This window comes from Vespula pensylvanica, chromosome 18 (genome assembly GCF_014466175.1).
Source record: "Vespula pensylvanica isolate Volc-1 chromosome 18, ASM1446617v1, whole genome shotgun sequence".
In the NCBI taxonomy this organism is placed as follows: Eukaryota; Metazoa; Arthropoda; class Insecta; order Hymenoptera; family Vespidae; genus Vespula; species Vespula pensylvanica.
Window position 1 is genome coordinate 628,413 of NC_057702.1, and position 24,873 is coordinate 653,285.

Below are 24,873 nucleotides of genomic sequence, written 5' to 3' on the forward strand. Positions count from 1 at the left end.
TGGTCGGCTTTAGCTGGTAGGAAGAACGGAGACGCGAAAGTGCCGTTCGAGGATTGCTATTTCCCACGATCCCATGGCTGCCATACGAGCTCCGCAATACTCCGTCTTTCTCTGCACTGCGGTAATCATAATTACACCTGCGGGTGTCTTCTTATCGCACTCTCTTCGCTCGATCCCGCGGTCCATGCTTTTCCTATCCTCCGAGAATCCTCTCTTCTCTTCTTCTACGTCCTTGAAAGAAATGTACCAACGAGAACGTTCGCCACGGAAATTGGTTTTTCCTACGACCGGAATGAGTTACCTATTCTTTTGGGAATTGTTTTTTTTTTCTCTTTCATCGGGTCTATCGAAAAGTTTTCTTGTCCTTTAGGAGAGGAATTCTAAAGATCCGACCGCGACGAGAAGAATCTTTTGACATCGATTAGTAGATAAATCAGAAATTCGTTAGTTCCTTTTTTCCTAACTTTCTTCCTCCTCGTTCCGATCCCTGTTTCTGTGATTTAGAAACATCGACGTAGATATCACTTCGCCGAAGAGACAAGATCATGATAGATTCCCTTCTCCGTAATCGATAATCGATCGATCGATCAGCAATATCGCTGTATGCAACCAATTAAGATTCTTGGAGAAGCGATAATTTCGTTGCGGCGAGGTAATAACGTGAGACCGAAGCAACGGTCAGAGCAAAGGGTCTATCTGGCGGCGGCGGCGGCGGCAGCAGCAGCAGCGATCAGCCAGAGATCGATTCGAAGGTCGGAGAGAAGCCACAGGAGCTTTCGCTGGGTGGTTAGCCCGAGGCAGCGGTGATGTCGTGCTGCCGGATGCCTCGTAGTCGTCGAGAATCGCTCGTGGCGACCGCGTAGTAGGGGTATAATGCATTGAATTAGACGCAAATGCACCCTGGGCACCAATTGGACGCTCTTTCAGTCCTACCCGTTCCATCTCTCCCTGGAGAGAGAAGAACACCATCGTCCGTTCTTCCTGGATACACCTCTCTATCTCTATCTCTTTCTATAAACCGAAGATACCTTGGGTCGGACATCAGCCTTCCCGTTCCTACGATATTATGCTAAAGTGCTCGTAAACTAAACCGGACGCAACCCCATAACGACAAAGTATTTTGCACGTAGCTACGAGAGAGACGAAGATTTTTTTCCCGAGGTCGTTAAAAAGATTTGTATTTTTAAACGTGCGAAATGTTTTTGGCTCTGACGCGCGTTAAATACTCAATAATTACTCGAGACATGATCGAACGATCGAACAAGCCTCTACTTGGAATAGATTAGATATCGCAAAGTCGCTCGAATGACTCATTTTAAATACGAACTTTGAGGAATAGGAAATCGCTCTAACCGCTTTGTTACGTACGGCTTTATTTCGAACGACGTAGCAACATGCGGTCCGTTTAGATCGGACGATAGAGAACTTTGCGATAGTTGGAGTAATTATCCAAAAGGACGAGGAGACTGGAGAAAGAGATAATAGATCGATGATTCCGGCGGATGTTCTAAAGTTTCCAGGAAGGGTACGAAACCGATCGTTTGGTTTCGCTCCATTTCGTGCGTTTAGTGACGCATTTCGAAGGACGCGTATCGGATGTCCCACGAGCGGTAACTCACAATGGACTGTGCGAAGACAAAAATCAGAACCGCCCTTTCTTCGTGCCCCTCTGGAGGCCACCACCCCTTTTGCCCGATGATTCCATTCCGCGTGGTCTCCGTCGTACGGAGGAACGAGGCGAGAGAGAGAAAGAGAAAAGGAGCCGGTTCAGAATTTAATATAATATAGAATGGATATCCTGTCCGTGGAGAGCCGATGGAGCCTACTGTGTCTCCTTTATATACCAGGCATTAGGTGGTACACGTAACCCGATATAAGAAGGGTATAAAACAAAGTATGAACCCAAGGCATACCGTGATCGGTACCAGAATCGTAAGGGCACATCTTTGTCCTTCCTCGAAACCTTCGAGGTATAGATATTCTCTAAGGAACGGCATCGAGAGAACGTGAATGAGATTTCAATTGCTTTTATCGAGATTATCTTGAAAAATGTACCTTATATATTCGTTTTTTTTTTCTTTCTTTCTTTCTTTCTTTCTTCGTACGTTTTTACTTTTTATATCAAATCATTGATAGATCGTTTCTTTAATTTCCTTTCCCTTGGTAGGAACCTACAGGTGTATTCTCCATTGCCTGTTACGTGACACATATTTTTTTCTTATCATCGGCTCTTTTCGACTTTCTCGATTGAGAAAACGGGTTCGAAGAGATAACGATTGCACGGTTCGATACGATTATCGTGAGAGAATCGACTAGAGCAGTCGTATTTGAGTCGGCATCGTGTACTTTGGACCCTAGTGTCCTACGGGGGCGGTTTATTGTGGGACGCCCTTTGTACCAACTTCTATAATCCGTGACAAGATGATTGGGATATCTGGTTACGTTCTTACAGGTGAATACGATCGGTGGGTTAAACGTCGAAAAAACATCTAGATGATGTTGTTTTCTTTTTGCCGCAATTAGGTACCGCTTTTTACCAAAGAACGGATCAAATTCATCCCCGTCCCAAGTACCGTCATTCAAAGTTTCCGATGAATAGAATTCTCGGACGCGAAAAACGCATCGTTCGGATCGAGGATTTCGTTCGTCCGATTTCATCGTTATTACGCACGTACTTATCGGATAAGAACGAGGAAAAAGAAAAGAGCGATTAATAGGACTGATTTTAATTCGATAAGAAATTCTTTTTATTTCGCCTCACTGAAAATAATTAGTGAGAGGTTAATGGATGCGAAAAGATGTATTTTAAAGATTTCAAGTCCGTCCAAAAGCGAGACTAGAACGGGAACATTTTCCCGAAAGAAAATTTAAACATTTACAACTAATTCGGCACTCGCCCTACAGCCAGCCGACTTTAGTACTGGTTGTCGGTACCGTCGAGGAAGAAGGGTCGAGGACGAGCAGCCTCTTGCGATGAATTACAGCGTATCCCACGAGAGAAAGGAGAAGAGAGGGTCCGTGCAAAACCACCCCCATCTCGTACTCCATCTCGCGTTAATTCCAACTCCAGACGCGTACCGTATTCACCGTTATCTTCGAGTCGAGCTTAATCTCCTCGCCATCGAGTTTCGGCTATCATACAAATTTCTCAACATTCTTTTACCGCGTCTCCTCGTTTTTATCCATAAAATATTCGAATTAAAAAAATGCGCTTATTACGGCTACAATAAATATAGTTGAACGATTCGACTTGAAAGTACACGTGCCGATTCAACCTTGTCGTCGAGTGATTTTAACCAAAAGATACGCTGTTCGACGCATATCGCACCTTCTCGAATCGAGTTATCAAAGTTATGCCAACTCGAGAAACGTTAGATCCTCGATACGTTAACTCGGACCACTTAAAGCGCGAATTCCTTTGGACATTCCTAATCCGTTCAGTCGAATGCCAAATATCTCGTTGGGAACATCTTTCGACTCCTCGTTTTCGTTATTTCAAAAAATTTTTATACACCGGTCGTCGTCGGAAAATAAATAGGTATCTATGGAGAGATCGCTCGATCGTACGAGTTTAACCGAAGACGAATGTTCTTGAAAGGAGGTCGCATCAAGAGATATCCGGATGTTCTCTCGAGAATCGACGAAACGCCATGCTTCGTGAGAAGAGAAGAGAGGGTGCAGAAACGGCAGGACCCCTAGAGTCCCTTGGGGCCTGAGCACCGAGTAAGATTGGCTCCGAGGCTTCGTTCCTACGAGACCGAGACTCAATTAAACTTTAAGATGATATGCGCTACCCCTGGCTCTCTCTCTCTCTCTCTCTCTCTCTCTCTCTCTCTCTCTCTTCTTCACGCCAGTTCAACCACCACCTCATACTATCCTTGTCCTCATATACGACACTACAAGAACGATAGGATTTTTTCCTTAGAAAAATTTGTCGATTCAATCCGCATACGTATTACCTTATTTATTTTATTTTTATTTATTCACCGATTACTTCATGAATCGACGTATCAAGAAAAAAAATGATCTTCTTTGACTATGATCCTGCAATTCATCGTGATTCGTTTTAAAGAAGATTTCCACGTAGGAGGCTCGAAAAAAAGTGAATATACATCGGTAAAAGCAAAGAAACGAGCTTCCCACAGTCCGTCGACGGCCTTACCAACCAGAATTCTCTTCTTATATCTTTTGTCTTGTCACCTCTCTCCTCCTGTACGATTCGCTTTGCTCCCACGAACAACGTGACACTCGAATCTTAACACTTCACGGATAGAACAGTGTTCACGGACGCTTTGATACGAGTGTTAACTCAAATTTTCTGCTACAGATGAATGTGATTGTTATAGATGCCTGATAATAATTAATTTATGGATAGAAAATCGGGATTATAAAAGAAAACCTTTAACTTTATACTTTGTCGTAATCCTGATAACGATTTATTTCAATATTTATCGAGTAATTTGTTCGAAATCATTAGAAAATTAAATCACGTTCGAATCGCGTTCGAGGATCTTTCCAAACTAATGGGCCATGACTAAAAGGAAGTACATCTTTCAAATAAATGTCTCCGCAGTGTGGTTCCACGTGACAATGACACGACAGTTAACATGATACCAGAAAACAGCGGGAGTTCGATACGATCCTACAGGGGTCCTTCTATCTCTCTCTTATTTCCCTTCTTCCACGTTATCACCAACTGAAACTATCCAGTCTCCCGTTGAGTCGAACGAGAGATTCTCAGTCCGTTGCTTTTTTCTACCCTTTTGCCTGTCTTCTATTTTTTTTTTTCTTTCTTCTAAGATAAAAAAGTAAACTTAGATCGGTCTAGTCCTTTTCTTCGTTCATCTTCATTGAGACGAAGGTAGACGATCTATTATAATTTTAAGTAATACCAATTAATGATTCGATATGAACATGACAAAAGTTCACGTTCACCAGCAGTGTAGCTTCGAATTCTTTTTTTTTTTTTCCTTCTTTCTTGTATCCTTACCAGCTGTATTTGTCCCTCCGCGTACACGTGACATCTTAATCTTGTTGAGAAAAGACCAACAAGAATCTTTTTCTGTCTCCCTTCGCTCTCCATATTGTAAAGCCTATGGGCGAGCCAGAAAGCAAGGGGTCCTTAATCTTAGCACCATTCGCCAGGCAGATTGTAATCTGAGATTTAGGAACGAGCTGTACGTTAGGCACCCACGAAGAATCTCTCTTTCTCTCTCTTTCCCTATTTTTTTTTTTTTTTTCTTGTAACTCGTTCACGTTATTCACTCCACCGAGTATTATTTTTATTTCAGATTTATTCAGAAAAAGTAATGTCATCGATAACGCTTTGACAGCCTAAGTAATCTTGCATTCATTTATATATTTAACACGAGGATTGTTAGGAAGCATACTTGTATTTTCTTTCTCATTGCTTTAAGAGGAATTGTTAATTATTTTTATTGTTAATTCGTAAAACGAATATAAACTCTCTCTCTCTCTCTCTCTCTCTCTCTCTCTCTCTCTCTCTCTCTCTCTCTCTCGCTCGCTCACTCTATAACGTGTATAGAAAAACACGCGTTATACAAGTTTGATAATACTTGTTGTAAAAATGAAAAGATAGTATAATCATCTAAATTGTTTCGTCCAAGTTCGCGGCACGCTCGATAGAGTTTCGGATTCGAGTGAGAGCTCAGTGAGAAGCAACAAGTAGTAGCTAGAGATATTCTCCTGCTGTGCTTGCGACATTTAAGTCGATATACCTAGTTGACTCGTTAACCTTCGTTCCTCGCCGCAATTCTCTTTGGTACGTCTCTCGTACGTCTAACGTAATCGAAGCAAAATTCAGGAACGCGAGATAGAAAAAGGTTTTCTATTAATAGAAAATAAGTATTTTTTAATAAATCGATGCGTTGATCGCTAAATTATCGAGAAGAATCATTAGAAAAAAACGTGACTCAAACGTTTTGCTTCGTCGAACAACCTATCAGCAGGTGTGAGGTCGTATGCAGGAGAAGACAACATTGATTCTCCTCAGGTATCTTCTTACCTGCTATTAACTCACCTTTTTTCCATTCAAGATGCTCGTACACCGAGACGAGGAAGCGCTCGATTTCAAGAGACAGGTGATACTACGTCTCGATATACTTCGATGATCATTGAGTCAACCGTGAACGGAAGGCACGTGCCATAATCGTCTCATCTTGTAGAAGATCGTTGAAGAAAATCAACGTAAAGTCGAGGCAAAAATAATTAAAAAATAACTAAAAGATGATCGTTCGATTCATCGACGAGGTGATCACGACGGTGTTTCGTGCTTGAAATTTAGCATGTTAACGTCATATTGTTTTTAAGAGCGTGTTACATGTAATGCGAGCATTAGTCTTAAGCATTAGTCTTATCAAAGGGTATGATATGGTCAGCGACTTGATTCTATTACCGAATATTAGATCCGGCGCCAGTCTGATCTCTCAAGTACCGCGAATGTTATGATTTCGAGATGACAGCGAGGAGCCCGATGCTCTGCTGCCGGTCGCCTAGGTATTCACGCCTGGTGAAAGCTGAGGACAAGGGACGATTGAATTAAAGAAATGTCTCCCATTAAAAACCATAAAACTTATAGCCGTGAAAAATTATACATATCAGCTTACGGCTTAATAGTTAATAGTAATATCTTGAATAATACAATCGCATACGTTCGAGTATTAAGACGATTGTCTTGTCCTTGACTAGAGAGAGAGAGAGAGAGAGAGAGAACTGAACAATAAAAAAATAAACGCTCGAGTGACCCTTAATAACGACACAGCTGAGCACTCATGGTGGTTTCTCTCGACGATCCTGGCGGTCGTCTTTGATATCAGCTCCCCTCCCCTCAGCCCCCAAAGAATTAAGGTTCACCTGTCTGACCTCTTCGTGGTCGAGATACTAACGCTTTTTTCTTTCGTATTTTTGTCCGACAAAAAATCTTTACTATAGGAGCTTAGAGGGATAGAACGATGAAGGAGGGTATCGGGACACACAGGGTGTTCGTCTTTGCATGGGAGTTTGAAAAAATATAAATGCCTTTCGAAATTGGATTTTTACAAGCCAGATAGGCTCGATGAAACGTTGTTACGTGTAAAGAATTATATCGAGCGAAAATACTTTACAATTGTTTTAATGATACAATTATTACAATAATTAGATATTAATTTGAAACGAAATAATGTTCTACTGCAGGTGCATTATAATAGAAAGAAATCGAGGGACTACCGGAATTGCCAAGATCAAAAGATCAAATAGAAAACTAATTTGTACGCTGACACAATCGTTTAGCTCTTCGGATCTTGGTGTGAATTCTTCGTTCGTTATGCCGCTCAGGAGGCTCGACCTTTTGAAACGTGCCAGTCATTTTTGATACATCTTCTTTCGTCTGTAGTATTAAGAAAGCTCGTAAAAAAGATATCCTATCGATAATGAGTTCGACCCTATTTTGTTGAAGTTGGTTAAGTCTTCCTGCCTTTTTTTTTCTTCTTTTTTTTTTCAATATTGTTGTCGTTATAACTCAAAGATTTAGATAACATCATTGTAGCTAATTATGAGAAAAACTTGAAACGGTGTCATTAGGTGATAATAATAGAAGTTTGAGTCAACGATAATCTAAATACGTCATTTAGGATAGTAAATTTCATTTTGCTGAACGATTACTACTTACGTACCTGGATTAACTTTTTTTTAATCAGGCTTAGAAAGTCTTTCAAGTACTGTCATAAATCGTCCAGGTAATGTCTTGGCGACCCAAGTGAGATTTCGCATGGTTCGAGTAAAGTGGTGGTCAGTCTGAAGGGTGCAAAGTCTAAGAGGGTAGTCACTTCCGGTTAGAACACTTCCTGCTTTCGTGGAAATTTACTCTTCACCGGACCGGAAGTTTACTTCGAGCAGAACGCCACTATTCAAGTTTAAATTTACCGCCCAATATATTCTCGCGAACACGCGAAAGGATCTTACATTCTCTCTCTCTCTCTCTCTCTCTCTCTCTCTCTTTCTCTTGTTTCATTGTCTCTTATCTTCAACGTTATTGTTTCGAAGATCATGCGACTGCTCGTTGTAGTAGTAGTAGTAGTAGCAGTTTGAAAATGAGTCGGTGCTTTGGGACAATTTACCAAGAAGTTAAACTTCCGGTTAGAATATTTATTCAGGTCTTCGAAATTCCTTGAAATCATTTCGTATGAACGAAGTGATAAGAATGTTTTAAATGTTTTCAAATGAGAAAGATGAAGATAAAATATAGCCGTCGAGCAGTCTAAAAATCAGTTGATACTTTGAACGTTTGTCATTTCATTCAGAATTTCTTATCAATGGACAATTTTTATCAATGAACACGAAGATTAGAGACACGTTTCGTATAATTGTTTCACGATAGAGAAGAGATATAAATGTGATTATAAAAAAAAAGAAAAAAAAAACTATGACTAATCATCGACTATCACTTTCGATTTTCTTCCGAATACTTTCTTATCGATAGTTAAAACTCGTGGAAAAAATTTCGTTAGCAAGTCAAGACAAAACGATGAGAAAAACGTTGAAATAATCGACGTTTACTCAGCAATATCTATCTATCTTATCGTTTTAGAAAGATTATTTTTGTTAGAAAGAAAAGAATTTTCAAATGTCGTACTAATCGTGAAAGTATCGGAGACATTCGTTCTAAACTTTCTTTCGTTCTCCTTCGTGAGAACGTTTCAATCTAATAAATTCAATAAGAAAATCATCGGCGTTCTCACAGCCTTGCGAAGATATTGAAATGATTCTACGGTTTCCGTGTGATTTGTTCACCGCAAAACGTGAAACCGAACGGTGGTACGCTTAAACGAAAACGAGTGTCTACATTTTCTTAAGTAGGATCAAATCTCTAATCCTTTTCTAAGTCATTTATAAATATGATTTCTTTTAAACTTACGGATGAAAAACAAGAGTCGATTTATCGTCAGTGCTATAACAAATTAGAAATCTGAATCGTATAAATATTTTGTAACAAACGCGAAAAATTAATGAGATCCACGTAAATACTGATATATAGATCTACATCGCTTCTAATTCCTGATAACAACGAATAATTTTTTTAAATCGAATAAATAATAGAAGGAAAAAAAAAATAATCGACGATTAAATTGTGTCCAATCGACATAGATTGCCATTTCAAGTAAAGACACATGACGAATTCGTAAAAGGAAAAAAAAAATAGGAAGGAAAACGAAAAAAAAAGAAAAAAAAATGCAAGTAGTCACGTGTGAACGCGGCCTAAAGATTAAGTTCGCGGGCGGTTCGATCTATGAATGGAAATCGCGCGTGGCGCTTCAACGGAGTGCGTGCGTACGTTTTACGAGGCGGCCGATTCATGTGGTGGGGATAGTAACGTGTAGAGTAGCGTGGGTGACTGCACACCGTTGTGTGCATTAGTAGGAGAACGGTACGGGAGCAACGTAGGCGGAGTCGATTGAGAGGAAAGTTTGTCGGTTCGCACATGCGCTCTATTAAGGTGCCTCCCACAACGAATCGACGCTACGTCCGCTACGCTTATAACAACCACACTTGTTTTTCCTTTTTTTTTTTATTTTTATCTTTTTATTATTATATCGATACTGTCATATCGTATCGTATAATTGACGATACTGCAATACTAATTTAACTGACAAAAATTTATATAGTAATGTAAATTTTGATAATAATCGATAATAACGTTTCTCCAAATTTTTACTATTTCGTCGATCGTGATAAATTTATAGCAAAGAATATAACAAATCGAAAGTCACGCAATCATAAAGATGCATTCGATGGAATCATCTCGGAACAGCTCTCTGTAAAATCGACATCTCTCGTTTTTGTTCGGACGGTTTCGCTTCGATGCGATTGCTGCTTGAGATAGATCGAACTCGTTTGCATGATCCGCTCCACTTCGAATATCGATCGTATCTCGATATTGGCCATACGAATTACACGAAGCACTTAATCGTTTCTCTCTTTCTCTCTCTCTTTTTTGTTCACACCCACGCATAAATATTCCTATTCAAAAAAATGTACAAGCAATCAGCGCGTCTAAGTGTGTTTCTAACAAAGTGAAAATAATAGTCAAAAAGTAGGCAAAAGTCAGATCGTACGATCCAAAAGAAAAGAGAAAGAAAGAAATAAGACCACCTAAAGTCACGATCGCAATAAGATAAATAATCACGATGGGTGGGCTCAACGTCAACGGCAGCGCCTTGGCACGGGTCAGAGACATACCTATGGGGTTCTACCGTGCTCTATGGGGAGTCATACGGCAAATTCAAATTCCTCTGTGCTCTCGCATAAGGTGGTACAGAACTCCAGCCGTGTGTGAGAATCCATTCCGCACGATTTCACAGGAATGACAGGGGGTCCACTTTGGATTTTTGCCTTTTTTCATGGTGCTCTCCGTCCCTCCTTTTTATACTCTCAAACACATTATATTCGCGAGATAAATTGCGACTCCTGCGAGGACGCTAGGTGCTCGTTGAAATTCCTGCTGTTGAAGTCTCAAAGGGGAATGTGTGAAAAATCTATAATGTTATGTACTTTCTTGACGACAAAACAATCCGATTTTGATAAACTTATACCGACTATACCGAGTTGATAATCGTGGTATCTTTTTTGATATCACGCTAAGAAATTATGTTCGCTGTCGACAAGGGGTCATCGCTAACGGTATTTCGCCGTGGTTCGACACTTCCGTAGAAAAAGGACGTTCGATTCCTTTGTCGAATTAGTTTCGGTTACCGAAGAAACTCCAGCGTGCTAATGCCACGTCAAACTCGGTCCAATTGAGCGATTCCATTTGCGGTAACCGAGGTAGAAAGTACTTGGATATTTATTAAAAACTCTTCAAAAAGATCGAACTGTATATAACGAACGTTTTCGACGCGTTTATCGTCGGACACCGATGATAACAACAATGCAAAACTCAACGATAAATCCCAGAGTAAAATAAATACGATAACGAACATATGATACGAATGACTGTTTGACATAAATACAGAATAGTTACGTATTAATCGTTGAAACCTTTCATCAAAGGTTAAATAGGTGGCAGTGGTAGAGAGAAGCAACCCAGAAGGTGGGTGTACTCGTTAGTATGTGAGAGCCCGCCTCCCGTCCAATACGGTTGCTGGTTTCCCAGGGGACTCCCTGACGTCTCTCAGGCGGCTTTTCAGCTCCCTTCTCCTTCTCTCTCTCTCTCTCTCTCTCTCTTTCTCTCTCTCTCTCTCTCTCTCTCTCTCTCTCTTTCTCTCTCTCGTTCTCATATACTTGCCCGTGTCGCTCGCATCGCCGACTCGCGCGATAATAGTCGCCGTTCTTCTTCGTGGCACGCGTTAGTGATACTCGTCAGTGTAGCATACACCAGTCTCGTCGAGAAGATCGTCGTCTTGAAAGTTTTCCATAGATCCTTGATCGATATTATCGGATCTTCGAAACATCGAAGATTCCAAAAGTTAAAAGGAAGAAAGAAACATCTTTGATAGATCGCATTATGATCCAAGTACCAAGTGTAAATCTTATTAATTACGTCGAAAGAAATCAATTGAAAATGATTCGAAGGAAATAGGAGATCGTTATAGATCCGAATGAATTGGTTCAAAATGAGTTCATCCTTTTGACCTTTCGTCATAATATGATCTGAATCTGTTATGATTTAGAGAAGTAAAGGTACACATTTCTATTGGTAGCGGTTAATACACGATAATATTTATCTCTATAAATCGAAAGTGGATTTGTAAAAACGAGTTTAACAAGTGGCCGACGGGATCGATAAACTATATCAACGTGAAAGGATCACCGTAAACGATTGTTTCCTTGATTTCTGTGTACTTTGACGTACCAAGATTAATATTATTATATTCCCTACGTTGTGAAATTCAAGTAACGTTTTGAGACTTTGAGTGATCTCTATGCAAGGTGTCCCTTAAGGGGAAAAAAAAAGAGGTATCGAACGATCCATCGAGGCTGAAGTACAAACACTTCTTTTTTTTTTCATTTATTATCATTCGCTAAGCAAGACAGTAGCGATCTAAACGCAGCGTCTGTCAACGCGTCTCTTTGTGTAATGCGATCCCGTGATGCGGAAGCTTCGAATTTCCACGTGCTTCGGAAGCTTATCTTCACAGTGATGACCTCTTAACTTTGTCGGGATCATATCTTTCTTTCTCTTTTTATCCTCGGTACCAACTGGTAAACCTATGTGGAATAGTGAATCGTGATAAACGATCGAACGATCGAATTTAAAACGCTCAAGATGCTGTTCAAGGGCAATAGTTCGAGGTTGGAATTACTCATTGGGAAAATCCAGGCACATAAGGAACCTTCGCACGAGGAACCTCACAAATCCAAAGGTTTGACGACCATAGTTATATACCTACTCACTCGTATTAACGCTAAAAAAAAAAAGAGAAAACGTTACCTAAAAGCAAAATTGAACGCATCAAATTTATTTTCGTACACGCAATGAATATTTTCTAACTTTTGACCTCGCATAATATTTTGTTTTAATTTATATAGGGTTAACCTTGGACGCATTTAAGAAAATTATGCACTAAATGAACATTTCTATTTAATCTCCAAAATTCGTATTTTCCGCTAGGATGCATTCGACGTTTCATCGAATGGATCGATCTCACTTTCACTTCTAACTTTCCTAAAGTAAAGAACTTCTCGTTCTAATCGATGACATTGCAAGAAACGATGTACATAATCGAAAAGAAAAGTCACAATGATTTACAGTTCCGATATATTCGAATAGGATATATGGATACGCGAAGATCGTTAACATTAATGGAAATTACTCGTAACGAGGATCGTAAAGTTACTTCTTCAATCTCTTGCGCATGCGTTAATAGATTCGCATAAGTCACAATTAATTAAATTCGCATCAAGTATAAACTCGATTGAGGCACCTATAAATAGCTCTCATCGTTGGTAGCCACACGAGCAAACGGTCATTAAACGTACTATAATTCGTCGTTACTACTCTGTGTCAGTGGCCATTCGAGAATCATTGACAATGAACTTTTAATAGCTTTCAGGGGGAAAGGGAGATGGAGAGAGGGAGAGAGAGGGAGACTCTCAATAATTTTCGCAATATATTCTATATCGCAGACATACGACAATTTCAATACGTTCTTTTAAACAAAAATTTATATAAACATTTTTTAAATACCATTCCGGCAATATCCTACGCCACTGTTGTGTACAAAATCTGAGCTAACCACTTCGTAGCTTGATTCGCGTACATAAGTCACAATTAACGAAGGCGTTAAGTCGTGGCCCTATTAATAAGAGCCGTCGAAATGTCTTATAAATAGCAGAGACATGAGGTGACAGCACAATATATAGTATATGCGTATACATATAGTACAGTACTCTCAGCAAAACGTGAGGAAGAAAGAGAGAGAGAGAGAGAGAGAGAGAGAGAATCTCAAGTACATGGAACATACAACGCAATACGGCTGGCATCGGCAGATCGGCAGAAAAGAGCTGCCAGTGTTAAGTGCGCCTATTTTCGCGTCGATGACACATCAGCGCTGATTGGATAGAATCGCTCGCTAAATAAAACCTCTCGAAAGCATCGAGGAAGAAGAAGAAGAAGAAGAAGGAGGAGGAGGAGGAGGAGGAGGAGGAGGAGGAGGAGGTGGAGGTGGAGGAGGACGAGGAGGAAAAGATAGAGAGATCCTAACGGTGTGCATCTCCTTTCCCCTCTCTCTCCCTCCATTCCTTTTTTTCTTCCTCTTTTCTCTTATATCCTTCATCCTTCTTCTTTGATCATTGCTCCATCTAATCTTCTGGCATCACGTAGTGATCGGTGGAACGGGAAATCGCCACCTGGGTGCACGTACCTCGCGTTCCTTCAGCTCGGTTTATATTTATTTCCAGATCCGTTCCCGATGTCTTTGTGCGTGACTCAGACACGGGATGCCAATTGGGCGAGTGCCTCGGACCAACGAGGGAGCCGCCTATTCGAAAGACAATTCGTTGCACAATCTACGATATCACGAGCCATGATCGATCGTTAAGTTCGATACATGTTCCAAACATTTTATCATCTTTCTTTGTAATCTTTCGAGGAATCGATTAATCTCGCTTTTGAATAAGGACTTTCTTTTCTGTCGATTGTCACAGTCAATTGAAAATTGACGTGACAGTGAACGCGTTAAACGATTCTGGTGGCAACTGGATCAAGTTGCTGAGAAAATGATCTCTCATGGTTAACCATCTGAGAATCAAATTAGCAAGTATTAGACAAAGTGGCGCCTAAGAGAACAAGAAGCGAAAAGTAGGATAGATTAATAGCGTGGGTGGGCGGATGAGAGCCATTTGCTCGTAAAAAGAGAGAGAGAGAGATAGTCCGGATCTCCCTCCCTTTTCTTCTCCACCGTTTGGGTGGCTCGTGTCTTCTCGAGCTATTACATACACTCATTAGATACTCGCTCGTGCCACGACACGATGGAGACTGGATTCCGCAAAATCTCTTAAATCGACTCGTGGGTGTCCCGACAAATGAGGAAACGGCCAACTAGTCGAGTCATTTCCATCGTTTACGGAGGACCGTGTACGTATACATTGTTCTCGTCGTCGTCGTCATAGTCGACGGTGGGAGTCTCTCATTGACGATAATTATAAGCGATCCAAATCCAAGATGGCTTCGTCGTAAAATAGCGCGACGAATCTCTCCTACGCGAGATCTAGGATCCTAGTATCCTCTCTCTCTCTCTCTCTCTCTCTCCCCCTCTCTCTCTCTCTCTCCAACATCTTACAGTTATCTAATTAAAGTGAGCCAAGGAGAGAAAGAAAGACGTCGTGTAGGTACATCGAGATCAACTCAACAAGATCATCCTAGGAAAGAAATTAGAATAAATTCAATCCACGTATTAGATAAATAGATAGATATATACATATACAGTAGCTAGATCCGACAAACGCAAACGTATAGCAAAAGCGTCTTTTCTTTGACTCGCAAGAACCGCAGGATCTTAGAGGATAGTCTTTCTTAGCAAGGCTTGGGTTAATGGTACAAGTTTCACCGCGAGCTCGTTACGAAAACAATATAAAGGGACGTATAACGGCAAGGTAAGACTGCTCGAATATATACGCCTCGAGTTCGTAAGGTCGTTGATGAAACTGGTCTTTCTTACGACAATCGTAAACCTGTTCTGAAAAAAAAGGGATCAGTTCTTGAGAGTTATTGCAAATTTGGTGGACACGTTTAAGCAAATGAAAAATCGATCGTTACAAAATTTCTTAAATTTTTAATCAAATCATTTTCCGATTCTCAGAGGCTTTGGGTACCGGAAGTTCCTCTTGGCATAGCGAAGATGGCGGACCAACTTCTCGAAGAGGAGGAGAAACACCATCTTCTTGTGCGACGCCAACTTCTGCGAGCTTTCCGTCGGAACCAGAGATCGACGGTGAAGTTGGAATTGGTGCCGACGGTAACAATCCAACTGCTCCTTATCCTTGCCAATTCTGTGATAGGACTTTCCCACGATTGAGTTATCTGAAAAAACATGAACAGGTAAGAAGAAGGTTCGAACGAAATACCAATAAATAGTTAGCAGAGAGGAGAGAGAAGAAACATCGTTTATTTGGTATCCAAAAAAGAAAATGGACAAGACACGTGTCCACTTTGTACTCTTCTATTTTGCATGGCGGAGACATTAGCTCGTTCTTCCGCGTCCGAGTGGAGGGTCATCTTTAGGTTAAAATCTGTATCGTGTCTCATAACAGGTTGTACCGGTCAAGTTCTTCCTCCTGGTTCCTTGTCCAGGTGTGGTATCTCCCCTCTCCTCTCTCTCTCTCTCTCTCTCTCTCTCTCTCGAGTCGTCAGAAAAGATGGTACGACATGTACGCATGAAACGAACTTTGACAAGAGTATAGAAGATTTTCTGAAAAGTCGATTACATCAACCGTGTGTCCAATCGACTTTTGGATCCTTCCGAATGATGATAAAAAGAAAGATCCGTGAAGTTTGTAAAGAAAAAGAAAAAAAAAAAGAAAGAAAAAAACATGCGCTGGCTGGTCCGAAGTCGTGTCACCCAACCAGATCGGTATGACCGATATGATCCCACACGGGTTTACTTTTCTCCTTCTTTTCGTTGTTGCTTTCTCCCTTGCACAAGAAAGAGACAGAGATTATCAAGTGTTCGTCTCTCTTTCTCTCGCTCACTGGTCTGCTCACGAACAAGGCAGAGGTAAGCTCGGCACGTAGAGGACAACCGCTCGACTTTCGAGCAAGAGATCGTCGGCTCCTTTGAAGAGACAATCTCTCGACGAAGGGTGAAACGATAGCAAGTAGAGAGAGAAAGAGAAGGAGAGAGAGAGAGAGAGAGAGAGAGAGAGAGAGAGAGAGAGAGAGACCTCCTTCGATGGCGAGGACGAACCAAGCCGATTTTACGCCCAACGAAAAAAGATATCTTTCCGGATCGAGGATAGAAAAAAAGCGATCCATTGGCAAAATCGATTTTATACAGATCTTAACAATATGTTTTTTATTCTTCCTATAGCATAAAGGCTTTTGTTGATAGGATTTTTACAAAGTTTCATCGTGAATACTATCGAAAAAGGAAAAGAGAAAATTTTCTTTCTTCTCTTTCGTAGAGATCTATCTATCTTTTTCGATCTAAAAGAGAAAAGAAAAAGAAAGAAGAAAAAATGTATCTATAACGGATTCAACAATGAAACTAATCCAATTTCGATGGATATCTAATAGAAAACGATTGAAAATCGGAAACGAGATAAGGAGGAATCGCGTTAACGAATGTCATTGGTGTTATCCCAATGGACGAAAGGGGACACGATACCATAATAAGTGTAATGAGATAAAGACGGCTCTATGGTCGTTACAGTTTCCTATGACTTTTCTAATTGCAGAGCCACGGTGACCAAATGCCGTACAGATGTAGTTGGTGTTCGAGATTGTTCAAACATAAGCGGAGCAGAGATCGTCACGTGAAGCTGCACACGGGGGACAGGAGATATCGATGTTCGCATTGCGAAGCAGCATTTTCCAGGAGGTACGTACGATCCAATGAATTCTATGAGATCGTTTCTTTTTCCCAAGCTTGACGTGCGACTTGATATCAGGCTCGTGAGGCACGTTACTGACCTAAACGCAAAATATTACTGACTTTTAGGCAAAAATAAAAAGAAAACGATTGATTCCTCCTATTATATTTCAAACGTATTGCGTATCTTGATTCTCTCGAAAAACTTTAAGAAAACTTGGACGGTGAAGTTAGAAGAAATGTTGGTGCGAGGCCCGAGGTCCCCGAGTGATAGCAGGGGACCGATCCAGCGGGTGACAAATGAATAATGATCGTAGGAGTGAGGTAGGAGTGAGACAGGACGGGTGGCATTAGTCAAGCTTACTCTCTTACATAGTTCTTTCTCTTTCCTATTTCCATTTCTCTCCCTCTCCCTCTCTCCCTCTCCCTCTCTCTCTCTCTCTAGACATGCAACCTTATTCCCAACTCGAATGCAGCATTGAGTCGTCTTCTCTCTCGTATTGAAATGCTAAGCTGACCGAGCAAACGAATAAGAGAGATAAAGAGAAAAGTTCCTCTCTCTCTCTCTCTCTCTCTCTCTCTCTCTCTCTCTCTCTCTCTCTCTCTCTCTCTCCCTTTCTCCAAGCAAACCTTCTGTCTCTTCTTCTTCTTCTTCTTCTTCTTCTGTACGCTTACAAGTACCAGTGCGTGCGAAGAGACACGCGAGACGATCCTCTCTCTCTTTTTCTCTCTTCACGGGAGAGAGGACAGGTAGGCGCATAGGTGTTGCAGGACAACAGGTAGAACATTAGTCAAGTGCCTCGTTGCTGGCCGTCCTCTTTTACAACGACTCTTAAGTCGCTCTTGAGACTTTTTCTTCCTTTCTTCGAATGATTTCCATTTAGAACTTTTTGAAGGAATAGTTTCGATCGTTAGTCTACGTACTATATTTCCTCGATCACTGATACCTCAACGTCCAGCTAGACTCGAAATATTTCTTAGACCGCGGAATTTGAATATTTCTCGATATATCTACCTCGAGTGTATGTAATTTGCAGATACATACAGGTTCGAGATATATACACGTGTGATAAGGTCAAAATCGAGTGAAAAATCTCGGATCGGTAGGATCGATTCCTTCGAAAAAGTTCTAACAACGACTTACTATAACCTGTCAGTCGTTATTACGATCGGAGTCGCAAGATCTTTAGGGCACGTCTCTATTCGTCCTCCCACCTCTCTTTAGCAGACGGCTTGGGTGAGCCAACAAAAGGGTGAAAATCCCCGTGGTTCTCACGTGAAACCAACTCCATGGGGGATCTTAGAATACGATCGATATTGTCACTTTCAAGATCATATCGATCTCTCGCACTTTCCTAGAATTATTTATACAAAAAATATCAAGAATTTTACGATCTAATTTCTTATCGATAAACTTTGATACTTTTTACGTATATACTTGAAGGAATTCTCAGGAAACTGTCTCGAATCAGGAATTACCTTTTTGTCAGTTAGGAATGCGGCTATACCAAAGAGAGTTCTTCAACTACTGCGTAGTTCTCAGGCTTCACTGGTAAGTCACGATCACGATTTTGACCCTGCGATCGATGGTACCGTTCTTCATTTTTCTTTTGCAACGAATCAAAACGAACGAAACGTAAGTCAAAGGACATAAAATGTTTTAAAAGTATCGATCTATGAATCGTTCTATACATCCTCCCTTTTTTTTCTAACGGATCTATGTACGGATCTATGTACGGATCTATGCACGCATCATCGTTCTTTTTATGATATCACAGATTTCAAATAAAAGAAAAAAATCTTTTGGCAAGGCACATTGCGTCGCAATTAATATTACCGCATTAATAATTATCAATGATCATCACGCGCCTGATCTTTGCTCGAACGTGTGAGAAAAATCGATCTACGGATAGAAAATCACCGCGTGTCGTTTATTTCTTCCCTGCTTTTTCTTCTTTCTCTTTTTCCTTTTTTTTTTTTTGTTTTTCTTTTTCTCCTCCCCGAGCGGAAAAAACGATACATCCGATAATAGAACAGCAAAGAGTAGCTCCAGCGATAATCCAAGTCGATGAATTATTCAGACGTAAAGTGCAAGAGTAAATTTGCCGTCTGTCTTCGTTCCGAAGAGAATCGAGACACTGACCGGTTGGTCCAACGGGTGACCTCACCTTATACGGATTTAGTTTTCCACCTCTCCACGATGATGAATTATTCATACTGCTGGTGGTTTATTCTCTCGAAAATTGCTGACCTGTCACCTCTTTTAGCAGCTACGAAAAAATCTGAGAGTATGCGGAGCGTATACGGATAGCTATATCTACCTAACCCTATATCTTGATACTTTTGTATATCGAGATTCACTTTATTAACTAATGAAAAGATATTTTCAAGCTTACCCGCGACGTCTATCAATTAACAGAAACCGAATATCCGTTCTCTTTTTATAAAAGACTTCCCTGAACGTTCGTTTGACTAATTTTTTCGAGAGACTGTAGAATGAAAGAGAGAGAAGAAAAAGAAGACGAACGCTTGCTCGTAGGTGGACACTTTAAAATAGAATTTTCATAGCACCTGTATCGTTGATTTACAGTTTCAAGGATATTTCAGATCGCGCACAGGATACACTCGTTGATAAGTCTTGACGTCGATTAATTCGATCCTAGTGACTTGCTACGCTTAACAGGAAATTCGATTTCCTGAATAATATTCCTTTCCCCGTGGTAACGGATATAACTATGACAGTTATGCGATGCTTCGAGAGAGAGTGGGGGGGGGTGGAGTGACAGTGAATTAATTGGGAAGATTTGGAGGGTAAATTCTTTTCTTTGAAAGCAGAAATCTCCCTATTCCGAATTCGAATGAAAATCTCGTTCCTGCGTTTAAACGAACGAAAATTCCGAGCTACGTTTAAATCTCTCTACGATCTGATCCCCTCCGTTTAAAACGATACCAACCTCGAAATGCTCGTTATAGCAGTAGTGGGTAGTATTTATACAAATACATTAATAATCGTATTCCATATATTTTGTCGCAGCGATCATTTGAAAATACATATGAAAACTCACGACACGCAAAAGCCGTACCAGTGTACGGCATGTTCGAGAGGATACAATACGGCAGCCGCATTGACTTCTCACATGCAATCGCACAAGAAACATCACCAAGGAACGAGCAACAATAGCAACAAGCTTCAAGATTCGGATTATGGTAGAAGGAGCGTCTCTTCTCACAGTACGTCCTCTCCACCGGTACCAAGTTCGCCTTCGCCTTCGTTGAACTTAAGTTTAAATCCGAAAAATACTTTGAAGGCACCGCTGGGAACTTCTTGCAGTGCCTCGACAACGCCGATACTAAATTCCCCTTTGAAATTGGCTTGCATGTATTGCACCAGAGATTCGTTCAGTTGTATGCAACAACTGCAAATGCACGTGCACACGATGCACCAAGCGATTCTAAGCGGAGAAAATCTTGTCGTAACACCGTCTCCGAGTAGAACGACCGATTCGGTCGTTGATTGTTCTCGCGACAAGCTATTGGATCGATCCGACGGCATTTCGAAGGATCAAGAGAAAAAGTACGAGGAAAGATCGATGGAGAAGGATTATAAAAATACTTTTACGTGTTACCAATGTACCATGAAATTCTCTAGTTTGGCCACGTTGAGAGATCATTTGATTTCTATACACAGAACCGATGCCTTTGGTACGTCCTTGATAATGTGCCCTCTCTGCGGTATCCCATGTAGCTCCGCAGCGGCTTACGCCGAGCATTACGTTCTTCAGCATTGTGAGAATCGTCGAATAGCACCGCAAAATCCTCAAGAATACATGGATCCTAAATTAAATGGGGTCTACGATACGAAAAGTATGAGATTACAGAAGAATAGAGAAGCATCTATTATAGAACCGGCCGATCTAACCAGCAAACACGTCAAGTCCTCTGAAAGCAATTACACGTCTAGTACGCTCCTTTGCGGCCAATGCGGCGCGGCTCTGAAGGATTTCGAATCTTTCCGAGAACATCTTGCTAGACATTTGCAAGCTGACCATCGAAACGAAGCTGCGAGATATCTCTGTCCGAAGTGCGAAACGAGTTTCCAGGACAGGGAAGACATGCTGGCGCATTTGACGAAACATTATTTGGGCCAAATCAGTAAGGAGTACGCTTGTTCCGCTTGTAAGAAGTTATATCCACATCCTGATCTACTTCAAAGGCACCTTTTAGACAGTCATGCTCATCATCTTTACAGATGTGCACTCTGTAGAGATACCTTCGATTCTAGGGTAGCGATTCAAGTACATTTCGCTGTCAAACACAGCCAAGAATGTAGAATATACAGGTGTAACGCTTGCACGGCGCCAAATAACGAAAATTCGCCTGGAAATGCGCCTGGCGAAGGTCGGAGTTTCTTCAGAAGCGAGAGCGAAATGGCCAATCACGTCAGAAACGTTCATGCGCCACCGGCGTTGGCGAACAATAGTCCAGTCGCGAGGAGTCCAGCGTCCACCCCAGGAATGACGGTCAATTCCGGACCGAGATGCGTCTTTTGCGGTATCTACTGTGGTTCCGAACTCGAATTGCAGCTCCATTTGGCGAGCCACTCGACCAGCCTTTACAGATGTCCTATTTGCAGAGAAGGTTTCGCCGTTGAATTCTTATTGGACAGGCATATCGCTCAAGTACATCATGCTGGCGACCATCAAATAAACGCGCGAAGTAATCCACGAGAAAATGGACGGCTTCATCGTCAGCCTAGATCTCAAGAAGAGGTGAGTGGGTTTCTTTAAAAGAAAAATTCTTCTGCGAATTTTTTATCACGTTTTAATCGTATTCCATTTGTTCGTGTTCTTCGTCCGTTCGTCCGCACGTTGTAGGTAAAGTCGCAGAAGAGAGGACGTTCTCCGGCCTCGAGCAACAACAATTCTTTGAACCAACGTGACAATAACAACAAAAGGCCAAATTTCGGTGTATCGGGAGGACAACAATGTGAGCTATGCGAGCGTGGTGAATTCGCAAACGAGGCTGAACTACAAGCTCACAAAAAGTTAGCTCACGCATCGTCGAAAGTTCCGAGCAAAAGTTCTTTATCGAGTGTGAGCATGACTTGTGCTTATTGCGGGGAGGTCTGTCGATCAAGAAACGAATTGGAATCTCATATGAGAATGCAACATACCTCGAGCGAGCCTGGCGGCCGACATAAGTGTAATATCTGTGACGAAGTCTGTCCCTCGGGCGCGATTTTAGCCGAACATAAGCTCCAGAAACACTGCAAGATTCAATTGAGCGACACTTGCGTCGTTTGTCGTGGAAATTTGACAACCGAAGCGTTATTCCTCGAGCATGTACAAAGACACAGCTTGGAGAACGTGGATCCTCAACAAAGACTGGACAATTCTTTACCTCATCTTCCAGCGCCGTGCGTCGTTTGCAGGCAAACCCTTATCAGCGATTTGGAATGTCGCCTTCATGCTCGACATCACCTTAGAACATCCACCAGCTCTCCGAACACGAGTTCTAGTCCAAGTCCCAAACAAAAGCCCCTCAATCCAAGTTGTTGCCTTTGCCTACGAGAATTCTCTACCGAAGATTTCGTCAATCTTCCTCCTAATCACTTCAGCGGAGGGCAATCTCTCAAAGTCTGCAAATCTTGCTACGTCAGATACTCCCAAGGTCTACCGATATTGAGCTCACCTTACGAACATGCTCGCAGTATTAACAACAAGTGCGAACGTTCGTGGATCGCGGATAAGGATCTTCAATGGGATGGCTCCGGAGATAGATGGGATTCCGATCGTGCTTTTAAAACCGAAGAACGTTCTTCGATCAACGATCAACGCGCTGATCCCAAGTGTGATACCAAAAGATGCCAAGAGTGTGGCGTGAAGTTTGAAGATCCCGAGGAAGCGGAAAAGCATAAGATTACTGTACACAATAAAACGCACGATAGTGCCTCCAATACTTACACGTGCATACAATGCCAGGTGACCACATTTTTATCCGGAATGTATTCTTATTGGAAATATTAAAATAATCCTCTTCTTATCCTCAATTTCCAGATGTCATTTCCGAGCGAGGCTATGATCCAGCAACACGTGACGAAGGAACACTTAGAAGCGTCAGGAAAAGGAGCCGTTGATACCTTGAGATGCCATTTGTGCATATTCGAGGCGAATAGTCCTCTCCAATTGCAGAGTCATTTGATAGAGCATACATTTGCCGGATGTGCCGCTCTCAATTGTTACATCTGTCAAGCTCTTTTCACTGTGCCTATTGCTCTTCAGGTATACTTTTTAATAATTCAATGCGCAAAGTACCATTGCCTGTATCTGATGCTTGCCCCTCTATTCGTGATAGTATTAATAAGAGCGTTGTTGTTTGACTGCTTCTCGATTACAGAATCATATGTTGCAAGAACATGGCTTAAATGCACGACCTTACGATTGTTCGAAATGTACCTCCAAGTTCTTTTTCAAAGCTGAATTAGATCATCATGTATTGATGTTTCATCGTATCGACGAAAATTCTGCATTGCCCGAAACGGTAAAAGAGATGTCAGAAACAAAAAACCAAATTAACAGCGAGGTTCGTAAGTTCGATGAAAGTATTACGATAAAAGAAGAATTATTACAAGGAACCGAAGAGGAAGAAGACCAACGAGAGGAAGAGGAAGAAGAAGAAGAAGAGGTTAACGTAGATGGACAAATTGAACAAGAAAGGTTGGATAAAGAGGAATCCGAGCAAAAGAGGACAACTTTGAAGATTGAAGTCGATAAACAGATGGAGTCTGAAAAGGGGGAGACGTGATTCCTTAAATTAGGAGATAAAATTTGTTGACCACGTAAAGTGATTGTAACAAAACAGTTTTCCTTTTATTTTCTTTTTTTTTTTCTTCTTCTTCTTCTTTCTCTTTCTCATTTTTCTTTTGATTACATATGCACATATGTATCTCTATTCTTATCGTTTTGCTGATAAACCTAATAACAAATAGGAAACATTCCTTTTTCTCAATAATATTTTACATGTATTTAAGACAATCTATTTACAAGAAATATACTGTTGCTCAAAGATTGTAACGTACGTTACATATCTTGTTATTATTAAAATAATCATCTTATACACGTAAACTTTATATAATGAGAAATTTAATTTTGTTTTAAAAATATAATAACATACTTTAGAGATATCTACTGAGAAAATTCTTCTCACCCAAGTCGTTACGTTTAATATTAATGTTATATGACATGTAACATAAGGCTTACAAAAACTTTACATTATATTTGGGAATATGTAATTATCTTTATTGCGTTAAGTTTAAAAATGCTCGTGTTAACAATTGTAAAACACATTGATTGTTGTCATTAATGTTTTATCGAAATGATTTGTTTCTTGTTGCTTTCATCCTGATTTACATACACGTATTAATTGTATTAGGATAAAATACAATGTGTATAAATTACTAATACACAGTTATCATATACCCAACGCATACATCAGCTGTAATATAAAATACATTTCAATTTTCTCTGCTAAAGTCGACAATTCTATAGTAGAGGAAGATTATGCCATAGTCTCTATATATAATCTGTATATATACCTATTATTGGCAAAAATATTAAGAAAGCTCTTTCAAATTTGTCAATAACATAAATCATCAAATGAGTGGTATTTACGATTAAGAAAATGCAATAACCTGTCCAGTAAATTTAGAAAGTTCAATAAGGTAGATCTATTGTTTTCAATCTTATGCGCCATAATAAATATTGATCTAATCATTTGTTGATTCAATGTCTTTAAAAAAAGAAAATAAAAAAGAGTACTATTATACGTTCAACTTCCTTTTTTTTTGTGT

The 24,873-nt window shown here is 40.7% G+C and overlaps 1 protein-coding gene across 4 annotated transcripts in view; it reads left to right on the forward strand.

Annotated features, from left to right (window-relative positions):
• Positions 1-24,848, forward strand: part of LOC122635365 (zinc finger protein 423 homolog) — a 51,281-nt gene extending 26,433 nt beyond the window's left edge. For 3 of the 4 annotated variants that reach the window (XM_043825509.1, XM_043825511.1, XM_043825510.1), the window contains 6 exons: positions 15,297-15,535; positions 16,891-17,033; positions 20,059-21,793; positions 21,899-23,005; positions 23,081-23,305; positions 23,421-24,848. In XM_043825509.1, coding sequence (XP_043681444.1) covers positions 15,297-15,535; positions 16,891-17,033; positions 20,059-21,793; positions 21,899-23,005; positions 23,081-23,305; positions 23,421-23,828 — 3,857 coding nt within the window. In that variant the 3' untranslated portion in view covers positions 23,829-24,848. Of the gene's footprint in view, positions 1-11,310; positions 12,360-15,296; positions 15,536-16,890; positions 17,034-20,058; positions 21,794-21,898; positions 23,006-23,080; positions 23,306-23,420 lie in introns of those variants that run through there. The other variant, XM_043825512.1, reaches the window with a different exon arrangement.
• The last annotated feature ends 25 nt before the right edge of the window (positions 24,849-24,873 follow it).